General features: G+C 50.6%; 1 protein-coding gene across 1 annotated transcript in view; it reads right to left on the bottom strand.

Moving 5' to 3' along the window:
• The window catches only part of STK10 (serine/threonine kinase 10), a 49,244-nt gene extending 40,291 nt beyond the window's left edge, over positions 1-8,953 (bottom strand). The window contains exons 1-4 of the mRNA XM_014947740.1: positions 8,933-8,953; positions 7,639-7,700; positions 7,349-7,457; positions 2,392-2,556 (exon numbers count right to left, since the gene is read on the bottom strand). Of these exons, the coding sequence (XP_014803226.1) occupies positions 2,392-2,556; positions 7,349-7,457; positions 7,639-7,700; positions 8,933-8,953 (357 nt within the window). The remainder of the gene's footprint in view (positions 1-2,391; positions 2,557-7,348; positions 7,458-7,638; positions 7,701-8,932) is intronic.
• Between the last annotated feature and the right edge of the window lie 6,077 nt (positions 8,954-15,030).

The following is a 15,030-nucleotide window of genomic DNA, read 5'->3' as shown; positions in this document are numbered from 1 at the left end:
TGCGTGCTCCCCCTCCTGCCCCTTTCTCACTTTGAACATTGTCTTTCCACACCAGGCTGTGAGGACAGGGAAACCCCAGCGGATCACTGACCAGACACACACCCGCAGCAGTTTTACCCAAAACCTGAGCCCCTCGAAGCCAAAAAGCACAGCAGAGTCCATGGGCCCACTGTGCAGATGGACCGTTTGCAAATGGTCCAGGAAAACACTGGCTAAAACAACTACACAGAGAAGTGGGGATGGGAGGTGGACAAGACAATGAAAGCTGATGTTTATACCAGGATGCAAATTTTCCCCAGCAGCACTGGTGACCAAGAAGCGGAAACCTTTGACTTCAGGGAAAACCTGGTAGCGACTAGAAGCCTTCCAGAAGTATAACATCCTGGCGTATTTACTTCCCTCAAAGCCAGTAAAACACTACAGCATTAATAAGAACAGCCTGAGGAATGAAATGCAAATGTCACTAAAATAATTAAAGAGAATGATCCTTCCCCCAAAACAATGGACAGGGCTGTAATGTCTGCCCTCACAGGAGGGCCTCATACAGGAGGCTCTTGTTCCAGTAGCATCAAAAGAGGCTGTTTAATTTTAGTAGGTCTGCAAGCATATGACATTACAAAGCACTTTGTAGACAAAAGCAGAGCCGAGGAGCTCTGCAATCCATTTTCCCTACAGGAAGGAAGGCAAAGCTTCCTATTGCAGGGAGGAGGTGGAAGGGGAAAGGGGAGGGGGCTGATATTTTAGACAGAGAGAGTGCCAACATGTAAAATTCAGGCAGACCAGGCACGGAACAGGGATGTAAAAAGAGCAGAACAGGGTAGAATATAAACTGGCCCCATGTCTCACCCAAGCTCAATGTATGTTTGCCTTTTTAATTTTGCTGAGATTAGTTTTGCTGCAGCTGCAATCTGTCCAAATCTCAAGTCCCCCTCCTAGGAGGGATGTTTGCCTTTCACTTCCTTAGAAGGGTACATATTTACTTTGTTCTTTAACGTACCCAGGGCTCAACACCGCGATTAGCAGCCATCCAAATACCAAGTCTCTGGACAACTTGCAGCCCAGCTCCTTTGCAGCAAGAGGATGCACAGAAGAAAGCGCTCAGCGCTGGGTACCACGGTCCCTCTGAGTGGGGTGTCACAGCGGGGGCTTTATCCATGGATTTTTAAATGAGAAGGGACATTGACCCATGCTGACACTGCAAAAAGTGCTTGCTGGATAAGTACGTGTTGCCCAATAAACCAGCACCTCTCCCGCGTTGCTTCACCCAGGAATGAACTAGACACGGATTGCATTATTCCAGTGACAGCCCCGCGGCTCTGCCCGTGCTCTGGGACCCACGGCTCCGACAGACCAGCTCACACAAGTGCAAGTCTCAAATGCTAAGATCTCTTTTTTTAACTCTATTAAGCTTTGTGGCCTCCCAGGGTAATCTATCTGAAGCATCAAAAAGAGGAAGGAGAAAGTAACAGAGCTGCTGAACACACCCTTTGACAATCCCCTGACTTGCCAGTGGTTACAAGAAGGAGCAGATGAACTGGCCAAGAAGATGGGTTTAAAAATCCTCGTATTCACCTGATTTCCACTACCTTGACACAGGGAGACCTGCACACACCCCGGCGCACAGTTATCCAGGTCTAGTGTGGGGCAAATAGACAAGTTTTCATGCCCTCACCCTCTCCAGCCCCCTGCACCTTCCCCCTGGCAGCAGGCAGAAAGGTGCCTTTCACACTCCCCTTCCTCTGCTGCCAGGGACCCAAAGAAAACAGCAGGCAGAGAGGAAAAAAAGATAATATATATACCTGCTGGGCTAGGGGAAAGAGATGCAGGAATCTGCTGTTCCAGCTGCAGCACAACTAGCCCTTGCACTAACCCACTGGATTACAGTCTGTGTCCCTGTGCCTCCACAGCCATGGGAAACAGAGCTCTCGTCATCAGTTGGCTCCGCATTACAGATGTTGAGCCAGAAATAAAGCAGGAATATATAAAAAACCCCACCACGGTTACCCTTCTAATCTGATCTTTCAAAAGAGGGGCTGAGCAGGGAACAAACACCCTTATCGGTGCTGCGTTTTCTACCTTTACAAGCTCCAAATGGTGAAAAAACAAAAATAAAATCCAACTCCAGTTTTCACTTCACTGTAAATATCTCTTGATCTTCCCTGGGCTATTTATAAGCATCTTTAGTTAAAAGACAGTTTGCTCATCAAAGAAAGTGGGGAAAACCCAGGCACTGTTCACGCAGTGAGGACAGCACAGCTTGTGAGTCATTTTTAACTCACAGTGATGCTTCAAGCTGCTCCAGAGGTTCTGCTTCACCATAAATTAGCAATTTCCTCTCTGCAGAGTGAGAAACGCACAGCTGTACAGTCACACACAGCAAGGGCCTCTTACCCACAGCTTGCCATCCCAATAAAACGCTCCCAGCAGCTTGACGATGTGCCGGTGATCGCAGGTCGCCAGTATTTCAATCTCCACCATGTAATCCTCCAGTTCATCTTCGCTCTTTGTTTCGATGACTTTGGCAGCCGCTAAAGCGCCCGTTTCCTTATTCTTAGCCTGCAAGAAAAAACCATCATGAGTACAGAGGCGAGGAGAGCCAGGAGCACACAGGACTCAACACAATTCCTGCTCCTCCAGTTCATGCTCAGCTTGACTGGTACCAGCCACAACACAAGCATGGAAACTTGCAGATGCATTTCTGCTTCCTAAACCTGCCTGGAGTTTCACAGAGAAGATGAATGCTCCGTAAGGTCCAAAGCATCCTCCTTCCTTCCTTCAGTCTCTCATGCCCACACCACTTCCCATCATGGGGAAGAGGCTTTTAGAAAAGGAGATGAATCCTGTTGTTTGTAGCATGAAAAAGACGCAAGCAAGAAAACCTCAGGGAGTAGAGGCTCTCTGGTAATAGCTTAGGTGATAGCTGCATTTAATAGAAATCCTGAGTACACAGACAATGAACCAAATTCACAGTTCAGCTCTGAACCATCTCCACCCTGAACATCCCTACGCTCCCCTTCCTCACCAGGGCAGGTTTCTGTAACACACGATGGAAATGTAGGGATCATCCCCTTGGCAGGTAAACCACGAAGGGTGTATTTTGATGTCCCAGGACTGGCCAGCATTTGTGGTGTTGCTTGTCAGCAAACTCTTCAGATCACAGTAAGAAAAGCTCTACACGCTCTCCTGGATGCCCCTTCCATTTTATACAGTCCCTTCAACCAACTTATTCACTAAGTAACTAGAAAACCGTCAAAACCGCTTTGTCCGAGTGGTTGGAAAACTTTTGCTGACTTTCCCTCCTGGTTCCTCACAACAACACAGGAGTGTAGCCCTTTGGGTTGGCAGCTTGCTGACCTCCTCCCCCCACAAACACCCCTCCCCAAGCAGCTCTCGCTGCCTAGGAAGGGGTCACTGATAGCTGCATGGGGGCTGCTCTGCTTGTAGGTGCCACGCACCAGGAGAAGGCTATTCATGCTGGACTGGAAGCATGTGCAAACACGTTTCTTATCACCCCATTCCTCTTGTGCCCCAATCCTGCCTGGGGAAAAAGGCAGCTGACTACACTCGGGTAAAAGCAGGGATCTGTAAGCCGGCAGTGCCAGGAGAGCCTCGGAGCTGCTCCCACGCAGGAGCTTTTCGGCATCGTCCACCCAGCACTGTCCATCAGCTTCCTTCCCCCAGTTTGTATTTTGCAACTGGAAACATGCACAAATTTTTGCAAAAATCCGAAGTTCGCAACAGAACACCGAAAGGGCGTTTGCCAGACAGTCTGTGCTGTGAGATGTGTCACACGCCGGGAGAGGGGGCGAGACGGGAGCCGTTGACTCAGGAGCTCCCCACCATTCCCAGAAGTGCATTGAATCAGCAGACCAAGGGATGGGAGAAATCCCTATTGCTCACCTGGGGGAGAAATCCCCATCACTCACCCACCCTGCTCCCCAGTGACGCCGGAGAGCCCCCACGGCATGATTCCAGTTCAGTACCCATTTTCCTTCCATCGCTCCCGGATGCCTCTCCCCCAGGGGAGGATGTCCCACTGTGGATGTTATCACCCGAGGAGCTGGGCAAGCTCTGGTTGTGACCTTTCTTATTGCTCTGTAGTTTACATATCTGTGTTTGGAAAACCTACACAGGAGCTTACAGGAGGATTAATTCCCAGTATAAACACCGCAAGCCCCGCTGGACAGTTTTATATGGCTTAGGTGACAGTATAACTGTGTACCGAGGAACAGGCTGGGAAAGGGGGGGAAAGAATACGGGGGAACCATACAACAGAGGGAGGAAAATAAGGGACCCTTGAGCCTGCTGGGTTTTGAAGACTTGCTGCATTCGCACGAGTTGGCACGGACAGCTGTGCCTTTACCACGGGGGACAAACCCATTTCCATCTGGGCTCGCTGCCCACATGCAAGACAGCAGCTCACGCTGGTTTCAGAAGAAACTAGGGGGTTTCTTTTGCTCAGGTTGGTTCGTTTCTTACCAAGTCACCACCAGATGCCCAGAGGGGGACATGCAGAGCCGGGCAGGGGGAGATGCGGAGCAGAGCAAGCACGGGGAAAAGCACAGCGCTTCCAAATCGGAGCAAGAAGTGCCCCACTGTGTTTGCTCTGCACTTACGGTGTTGGGAGAGGTCCAAGGAGGGGAAGTAAATATTGTGAGACGAGGTGGGGCTTCCCTTGGAGGTCAGCCATCGCACGCTTCCCACCGGCGGGGTCCCAGCCAGCTCAGCCCTTCCAGGATGCTGGGGCCCTGCAGGCATCTGAAAAAACCCAGGAGCAGAGCATGCCCCAGTCCCTCATGGCATCATCTCCCACCAAGAGGTCTCAGGCAGCCTGCCCTCACCCCCAAGCCTCGGGGGAGCCAAGCTGCTACCCCCCATCACCTCCCGAGCTTGCTGAGGAACCCAGGGGTGCTGGATGCTGAGCTGGAAGACATGGTTTTGCAAATCGGGCTGTAAGATCTGGGTGGGGGAGCGACTGCAGCCCACGTGTTCCCTGTGGCAGCCTGACCTCATTCATCGTTACTCCTACGACTAGCGGGTGAGCAGACCAGCAACCCCCAGCCATCGCTTCCTTTCTAGATATGAGCCCGCGTACATCCTGCCTGATGTTCAGTCCTTAAAGATGCCCATAACAGAATTAGCTGCTGCCTTTCTCCATCACTTTGGACTGCCCCAAAGGAGTGTTTACCCAGCCATCTCCATGTCCTCATCCGTTCTAGCACAGGACACAGCTCAGGGAGGAGATCCCATGAGCTGCACAAGGTGGGCTTCCACCCCAAAGGGACAGGAGCCCTGCACTGTCTCATGTCCCCCCAAGCCAGCCGGCACAGGGAGGTCATACCCCTTGGTCACACCAGCGGAACCAAGACCACCATCTCTGCAGAGAAGTCAGCTCAGGACATCAGGAACTCAGGATAGAGAACATGAGGTTTTGAAACAGCAAGCTCACGCGGGTAGGGATGCCACGGGGATGGCGTGGGCATGAACCCTGTACTTTCCATGGTCCTGTGATGATGTGCTAGGACCGGGTGCACTCATCGCATTTCCCAGAAGGGACCAAAGTGCCCCATGGGACGCAGAAGCAGCTGAAGCAGGAAGGGGACCCGAGACCATGAGGTCAAGTAGGAGATTTTGGAGAATTCATCTCCGGCACGGCCCACTGTAGCATGGAGAGGAAGCTGGTTGCCTCATGCAGCTGCCTTTGAGAGGGCCAACACTCACACAGGCTGGACAGCTTGTCCCCTCCAGAGTTGTCCAGGTCTCTTCTGAGCTGAGCTCACCCAGTCATGTTTGCCATCGCAAGAGCTTTGGAAATCCAGGGAGCTTCTGCCCGTTTCTCCACCTTCCCTTTCTCTCCATCTGCTTTTCCTCTATCCCTGACATCAGGCTAGAGCCACGTTCCCGGCAGCCTCCCTGGGAATGGCAGCTGCCTGCCATCAGGCAGACGGCTGCATCGCAGCCCTCGCAGGAGCCAGCCAGCTCCAAGAGCACTCACAGCGAGCCAGACTCACACAGGCAGCATCAGATTTTGGCCAAGAGCGCCGGGCGATCTCTCTGTAACTCACGTCTGGCAATTTCCTTCAGCGACAACAGAGATATTCTTCCAGAAAGGTTTGTTGGGATCCTGAAGAGGCCAACTGCCTAAGTTGCCAGCCCTGGGAGCTGGCTGCAGACATCCCAGGCATGAGATGATGCTTTAGGGTTTAAAGCCCTTTCCTGATTTCTGCTTATCTTTGTGCAATAGATCAGAATCTGCCTCGAGACGTTAGCACAAAGCAAAACACAGCCTGCTCTGACCTCAAAAAGCCAAGCTAGCAATTAGAAGCTAGAAGGAACCAGCATCTCCAAGTCTATAACCTGCAGGCCAGGACGATACCCCTCACAGCTAGAGGAGTCACAGCACTTGGCTGAGAAGAGGCAGCATCTGCTGCTCACTCTCCAAGAGCTGTGAGAGGGAAGAAAAGGGTTGCCATCAGCCTCTCTGCAGCTTCATGTCTACCTTGACTTTTGCTGGGGATCGTGTCCTCACCTCGCAGCGAGGGAAATGAAAGCTTCCCTCATGGTGGCTGCTTTGTTTGCCATTGAATGCCAAAGAAAGGAAGGGGCAATGATAAGGAGGAAAGACGAAAACCAAGAACTATCAAGAAAGCACCCTAGGATGACTCACCAGCAGTGAGTTTGTTTGACAGCCACATCATTTGAAATGCAATCCTGCAAAATACATGGTTTGAACTACAAATCTGAAATCATCTTCAAACCCCAGCCTAATTACAGGGTCTCCAACCCAGCAAAAGTCCATGTAGAGGATGCAGAGATGGGGAGAGAGCTTCTGTTCTCAGGTAAAACACCCTCAAATGTGCAGCGTTTGAGGAACTCATGGTTTTTCCTGTTTTTTCCAGTGACGTTTGTGGACAGAAGCAAAAGAACCACCCAGATGGTGAGATCAGAAGAACAGAAACTGATGCCTATCTATGACCTACGGCTGGTCAAAAGCACACATTTAGATCCTCTACTCCTGGGCATTTTAATGCCATGGATAATTTGTCCCTGGAGTGCTAATTAGCACCAAAAAGTAAATAGAGCAGACAGCTGCCAGCATAGCTGGCAGCTATAGGATGTGCTACTGAGCTATAGTTAGATTCATTACAGTCTTGGCATTTAAAACCTGAAAAGCCCTTATGGCCACTACCAGCCTTTGTGCAAATCAACGCACCGCACAGACCACAACTGGCAGGGCTATGCAGAAACGGGATTGGAACACGCATTCCACAAAAGAAAACATATCAAATAAAAGTTATTGAGTAAACCACTTCCAGGAGGCCATGCCAGGAGCCAGGCTCCAGGATACAAAGCAAAGGATCTTGCTGGAGCCCTCTGGAGCAAGACCAGTGCTGGACATCATGCTGCTGTCAAACATGCTGGGAGTACTGGGGAAGAGGAGGTGAGCAGGATTACTCCTAGAAGGCAAAAGCACAGAGAAACTAAAGCTCAGTTTATGGATTTAAGGGGTGAGAGGTGCCTGTTCAGGTGACAGAAGAGACTGTTTGGCCTTTGCCTGTGACTCACCCTCCGAGCTATTGTGAAATCCAGATTGTGACAAACACAGGAACTATTTTAAGCCTTTAAAGAACGCATTACCGGAAGGCTGGATTGTTCAGTCCTTCCTTGGGCAGGTCTGCTGCCGAAGGCACGGCCAGTTTCTAGGTGAGGCAGAGGAGAACCCTGCGTGAACTCTCACTCACGAGCAGAGAGAAGAGCCAGCACCGAGAGGGTCCCGGTTGCTTTGTCTAGGCTCACTCACCAGTGGGGCCGGTTGCCCACTTGATCTTCCCAAGCCAAGGGATGACCCTTTTGCATCTGGTCTGCAATAATGCACCGCCACATTTTTGGTGTGAACTACTCTTCCCATCCCTTCAGAGCTTCTATCCATGCCAGGAGAGCTGATGTTTCGGATATCGCCAAGTTAGAGAACCAAGGGTAAAAAGCTCAGTGCTTTCAGCAGATGGTGTATTTGGGAGGTTGACAGTCCTGACATTGTCCCCAGCCCACGCAGCATATTCCCATCGTGTGCCTGCAAGCCAGCAACGGCTCACTTAATCATTACATAGTCCCTAAGAAACATCTAAGTGAATTACGATGAACTTTGCCTGAGCTGTCTGTGTCAATAAACAAACACAGGATAGACAGGCTTGAGTCAGTGCTCGTATTATTGTCAAATAATCAACAGGAACTGAAACGAGTTTCATGCCCAACAAGTTCCCTAGGGCCACTTCAATTTGTCACCATAAATGAAGCCCGGTTTGGGTTGTTTTGGAACTGCTGAATTCAGCCCTTGGTACCACCCAGCAGAGCAGGTGGTAACAGGCACGGGCACAGTGCTAGGGCTGGCACAGCCCCGGGCTAGCAGCCCCAGGCTAGCCACCCTGGCAGACCCAGTGGCCCATGCGGAGGTTCATCACACAGGGGTCAGGTCAGACAAGTCTCCGACCACACCAGGCTGGACCAGCGCTGCTGCTCTGGCAGCTGTGGCAACACTTCTGCAAGGGCTGGGGGGAAGTGGAAGTGGCTTGCGAAACAAGCCAAAAAACGTTAGCTTAAAAAAAAAAAAAATGCAGAAACGCCTTCCTCTGGTTTTACAAGTTAGAGGCAAGGGGAAGTAACAGTGCCAGAGAGCTCAAGCTATGGCCAAGGACTTGTTTTCTATGTAGACGTGCCAAAAAAAAAAAATGTGACCAAAGCATGGCACATACACTTCTTCTTGCCTTAAAAGCTCAGCAACAGCTCAGCAAAAAGGAGGGGAGAGATACCAAGCCTAAGCAGCACTATGCTAGTCAAGGAGCAGAAGAGCTCCACACAATGCTTCACACCTTGCACCCAAACACAGCAGCAGAGGCCAGAAGAACAATAAGAGGTTCCACTGTAACCCACCTACAGAAAACCAAGGGGACGTCATCGTCCTGGTGCGAGCAAGAAGAGAACAAATACCCAACGCAAGGTTTGAAGAGAGGAAAGATCCACATGGATCCAACACCTTCACCCTACGTAGGCCTTGGAAGCACGAAACATCCTTCAAATCACTGGTCCCCTGGAAGAATACTCCAGGGGAAGCACTCCTGCCATGGTCTTCATTCAGTCAATGTCACAACATTGAAAAAAAAAAAATTAAAATGAGGGGGAAAAAAAGCAACACAACCACTTCTGAGTTTCCTAGCAACTTTCTGCAAGAAATTTGGTACGTAGAGAGCTAAGGCTTGATGAATGGCTGCTATGCCCAAGAGCCAGGGAACGGGGCTTAGGGAGTGGTAGTGCATCTGTCTGTCTGTCAGCCCCTTCACACTGTGCTAGAACAGCATCAGATAAGCAAGGCCCTGGTAGAAGAATAAAAAATGAACACCACCTGCTGAGACCTTTGCTATCTCTGCAGCACAAGGGTGCCCAGGGAGGACACCCACCCCAGCAGCACGCCTGTGCCTGCCCACCACGGTCAAGAAAGAAACACAGGGCAGGCAGCAGCTCCACGATGCCAACAGATGCAAGCACCGAGGTCCACCAGCATCCTCTGGCTTTGCTGGGGCACAGCTTCCTTTGCTGTCTCTTCCGCCTACTGAAACACCACACAGGCATTTTGGCTGGTTAAATCACAAGGACATGAGCAGAGATGGGTGTCAGGGAATTGCATGAGAGGGAAAACGTCAGGAAGGTTTCCATGCGTTGGATGGGAAGAGCATTCCTTTTCAAAGAGTGGATGTTCAGGGGGTGAGAGCGAGGTGCTTTTCTACAGCCAGGAGACAGAAGTTCAGAGCACCGGTGCCATTGCTCTGCTCTTCCCAAGGGGCACACTGCCCTTTCCCACCCCACATCCCAGAGGTGGGCTCTTCCCAAGGGGCACGCTGCCCTTTCCCACCCCACATCCCGGAGGCGCCACGCACAGACACTGCTCCTGAGCACGACTGCCTTCTCCCCTCTTCCACAGCAGCAAAGCATCTCCGGCAGCTGGGTGATGCTCCGGCCCAGCCGCTGAACAGGGTGATGCTGAGCAGGGCAGCAGCTTGCCCTGCCTGTGCTTTGCCGTGCTTACCCCCGGGCTGGCAGCACAACCATCCACCGCAGGCGAGCAGAGCCCCCCAGGAGCCCCCGACCACACAGTGTGGCAGTGAGGGGGGGTTTGACCTGAAACTCCTGAGGACAACCCCAGATTTACAGACACCAGCCCCCCAAGGATGAGAAAAAGAACCTTTTTTCCCCCCCCAAGGAAACTGTGAAAAAAAAAAAAAAAAAAAAAAAATTTGAGAGGTACTGGGCAGGGATTTTTCTAAGGAACACCAGTTGCCACGTGCTTGAGGGTGAAAGGCTCAAAGCCTTCATCTAAGCTTTCTCTTCCAGGCAGCTGCCCACGGCTCCACCACCAGCAGCATTGCCAAGCTCTGGGCCATGACACTGAAGTCATTATCAAAATATTTAGGCCATGGAGAGCTGTCCCTCTCCCCTGCCACACAGATACAGCCGTGGCTCCCAGAGCCCAGGACAAGCTTCACTTGGACTTCAGCAAGGATGGAGCATCACACGTTTCAGTGAGTTTAAAGTGAACATCCCGTTTAAAGTTCAACCGGATTTAATACTGTTGGGCCACTGCTCTATAAGGAAAGGAGTGGTGTCTTTCCGTTCCTCTTTTCTACCCTGCTGAAACATTTCAAGAAAACCCTTCAGCTATTCTAAGGGACGAGGCCACGATTTAATCTCACTACATTTAAATTTTTTTGTGGCCATAGTTACAATCAACTAAAGCTTCCCCTGCTTTGGTTTGTTTGTTGTTGTTTTTTTTCCTAAAGCTAACCCAGCAGATCAGCATCGCTCTGTTCTGTGACACCCTTTCCAGGAACTACAGATTAAATCCCTCGTGAATCAAACTGAAAAGAGCTGAGCCTGAGGCACTTAAGCCAACTCATGCAGAACCCAGAGGGGTGTAGGTTCGGCTGGTGGAGCAGAGAGGGGCCTGCGAGTGACAGGGACAGTCTCGTGACTTCCAATGGGCCCATCGCTGTGAAAGCCAGGCTTATGAGGCAGCTGCACATCGTTTAACAATTGGTCTTTTATTACCCAAATTTCAAAACAGAACATTAATAGTCCGTGGCGTGTACAGCGCTAATACCACCATAATAGATCAGATAACCCAAATTCAGCCTTTTAAGCCGTATCTTAAGAAGAAAGGAGAACGACAACATGAAAGGCTGGTCTCTGGCTTGCTGTGGCACGGGGCCGGGTGTTATCTCTCCGGGAGCGGGCACCGAGAGCCGTTTGAAGGCGAGCCCGAGCGAACGAACCCCTTTTCCGCCGTGCTGGGGGCTGCGGGAGCCCCCACTCCCGCCGGGGAGGGGACAGCCCATCCCCACCCTGCGAGGAGAAAGCCTTATCAGGGAGGCAGTGTCCCCATCAGGGCGCTGGGACGCGGAGATAGGGCTCCAGAAGAGGCACGAGCACAGCAAAACAATCCCACCGCAAGAACGGCAGCGGGTCCCAGGGCTTCCCCCAGCAGAGCCTGTGCTTTCCCAAGATCCAGCCCATCCCTGCTGGCGTGGGGATTCCCAACATCCAGAAGAGCCCTTGCCTATCGATTACCACCCACATTATTGCAACTACCTGCAAATGTAAATGCTGCAGCCACTAATGGGCTTTGCAGGGCTGCGAGACCGTTCTGCGGCTCCATGGGTCCAGCCCCGAGCATCCCCACGGCCCCAGGATCAGCATGGCTTTGCTTCACGGGGGTGACACCGACACATCCACCCCCGGCACACACACAAACAGGTGTCGATTTTGAACCAATAAAGCCACAGCCATACATTGTATGTACTGCATCTTTGAAGAAAAACAACTTTTTAAGGCTGTTTGGGAAGGGTCGGACTTAGGAACTTGTATTTTCGTAGGCCCATAAGCCTGGAGGTACTGCAGGCTTCCCAGAGTAGCACACACTGACCACAGCTCCCAGCTGCTGGCCTAATGACTGATTTAGCATCATCGATTTAATGGGTTTTGGATGAGGTGGATAACAAAGCCCATTTGACAGGCAGTGTGTTGCTATCTGTGGGCTGCTATCGCTTCCTTATCGTACCCGCTGGACTAACCAAGCCCAAGACATTAATAGAACGAGAGCTAGAAAGAAATGGTTTCTCCCCACCCCCTTCCTACTTTTCAGCTTCATTACCCTCTGCAACACATTTCACTGTTTCCTCATACAATCAAGTCCTCTTTCGCCGGAAAAAAAAAAAAAAAGTCTTTGTATAAAAATAGGGAAATCCCAGTAGTTTCCACTGGCTGCGGGTTTCTGAAGGTCTGCTATATACATTTCAGGCTCCACTACAGATTTGGTTGTTTTTAATTAATATATATTTAAATGGAGCCTGTCCTACTTCTGTAAACGCTGTGCCAAACCCGTTCAGGTTTGCCGGGCTGAGCACATGGGGAGACCAAGACACAGCCCCCCAACACCGCTCCGTGGGGCAGCCACGCTCCCCAGTGCGGCCATTACACAGCCCAGCCCTCCTTCCTCCCCCTCCAGCCTGGTGCCATTAAAACAAAACCTACTAAAATGAGCATTTTTATTTTTTTTTTTTCCTTCCACCCACACCTAACTCTCTCCCAGGTCAGACTATCTCGTGTACAAAGCCCCGTCCTTTCACTCTGCTCGGGGACAACAGGCTCTTGGGAGGGAGTACAGCATCTGGCGGGTAGGGCAGGATGCTGGCACAGGAGGATTGTATCACCTCCCTGCGCTTCCGTGTGTGGAAAAGGGGCGGAAAACAGGCAGGAACTTCCTTCAAACATCCTGAAACTCTCCTGGCCATACAAACACTCAGATTTGCTCTAAACGATCACTTTTGTGCGAAGAGCAAATTGATTTTCAAGTGACTTCAAGAGAACGCTTAAAATTGTTCATTGCGTCTTGGCCACCTACGTCCTCGCTGCACACAAGCGGGTTTGTTTGCTCATTTGAGGCTTTTTTGGCAGCGAGCAGAACAAGAGGGCAGGCCTCTTCTCTCACATCTCCATCCCATGTGCATCACCACCTAGGGTGGCACTCCAGGTTTAGAAAGACAAAGGAAGACGATATGCAAGTTAAATCTTAGCATGGCAGGGAACTACGTCTCTGCAATTACACTAGTGGCTATTATCTAAAATAGTACGTGGCACCCAAATAATTTGGGATTCTTAAACAAGCAAACAAAATCTTGCATGAGAACTCTTCAAAAACCAACCACGTCCATTCGCCCACCAGGATGGAGAAGAGACCAAAGAAGATGGAGAATTAAAACTTTACTATGAATAAAATAGCCCTTTGATTTCTGTCACAGCATTGACCCCCACCTTGATCAACCGTGTTAAAAGATCTCAAAAGCAGACAGCTGCCTGAATGTACTCGTTATAGACAGTTATAAACATGTGGTCTGCACTGTGTCATTTACAATAATCCTCATTTGTGTCACAATGGGCATCAAAGGAGATGGAAATAGTTGAGACGAGGAGATGTTATTACCTGGCATGCTGTCACCCTTAGCCTACAGTACATAAAGTTACTCTGATAATTTTCTTATTGGTGTGAGGCTGGAGTTAATAGCAGAGGAATTCAGACATGACAACAGGCTTAAAAACCAAACCAGCCACTTATAAAGTTGCTTTATTCTGAAAGTTATCTGCTTTGAATATGTTACACGTGTTTAAAAGAGAAAGAATTTAAATCAGTTATTCCTCTACGTTTTCATTTGTCTCAGAAGCCTGTTAATTTCTTCTACAATGTTTACCTCATTCCTATCATTGCATGAGAAACCTATCCAAATATAAGCAAATAATTATCCAGGAGAAGAGTGAACGTTGCTATATACAAACAGGTTTCCAATGCACAACACCAAGTAAAGTGGTGACAGAAGCACTGATTGCTACTGGTGCTACTTTCGGAAGGATAAATATATTGGGCATTTAAATGTGATTTTTAGGAATTACATTTTATTAGAAGATAGCATCCTTCACCAAAGGCTTCCACTCAACTGCTTAGGGCCCAGTTTTTTAGAGAGTTTCTAGCAAATAACATGATAGAGACAACAAACAAGTACAACAAACCCCAGGACACTGTGGTAAAACACCTCTGTCCTGACCCGCAACCAACCAGCTCCCTTCCTGCCCTCCTCTTTAGTTACCACTTACTTCTCAATTCCGAAAAGGCAACACCTTCTTAAATGATCTAACGAGACCATCAGAAACCAGCTGCTCAGCAACTAATTCGCAACCCCAGCTACAAATTAGGTTTGTAACGCAGGTCTCCTAAGAAGCCTGGATCCCTGAGCTGCTCCACCAGTCAGTCCCGACCAAAAGCCTCCTCTCTCAGCTGTGGGAGGGGAGACCAGAGTATTTCAGAGCCGGTAACAGCAAGAACGCTGTTGCTTTGCGGTGCAAAGTACATTTGGCCTTTAGAACTCCCATCCTTCAACACAGAGGTTAAACATTCATAGCACTGGACATGTCCCCGCTCTCAAGGAGCTGGGCTCCTCTTCTCCCTCTGAGTTTCCTGCCGGCGAGGACCACGGGAATACAAATAAAGTCACCCCTGGAGGCTCCCAAAACTTGGAGGCAGCCCCGCGACTGCCGCCTTCCAAGAAACCTCCCTCCATTCATTGCACCGACAGCCTTGGCAGGGAGCACCTCGCCGCCTTACAAAAGCATCGCTCTGAAAACAGCCGATTTAAGGGCAAAAAGAAGAGGGGGGGAAAAAAGAAGCTTCCCTCCCTCCTTTCCCCTGCCCCAAGCCCAGCTCTGCACCCCCAGCCGACCCGCTGCCTTCGCCCCCCCGGTCAGCGGCGGAGATAACGGGATGCGCGGTGCCAGCCCCGGGTCCCACAAGGGTTTATATCCCCCCTCGACGGCTTCCAGGGTGGCTTGGCAAGCGGGGAGCCTGCGGACGAGCCCCCCACGGATGCCCCGCCACCCTAGCTGGACCGCAGGTGCTTCTTCACCCCCGTTCCCCCCCACAACCGGGTCGCCTCC

Source organism: Calidris pugnax, unplaced genomic scaffold (genome assembly GCF_001431845.1).
Source record: "Calidris pugnax isolate Ruff unplaced genomic scaffold, ASM143184v1 scaffold27, whole genome shotgun sequence".
Lineage (NCBI taxonomy): Eukaryota > Metazoa > Chordata > Aves > Charadriiformes > Scolopacidae > Calidris > Calidris pugnax.
This window is presented reverse-complemented; position numbering and strand designations above follow the sequence as displayed.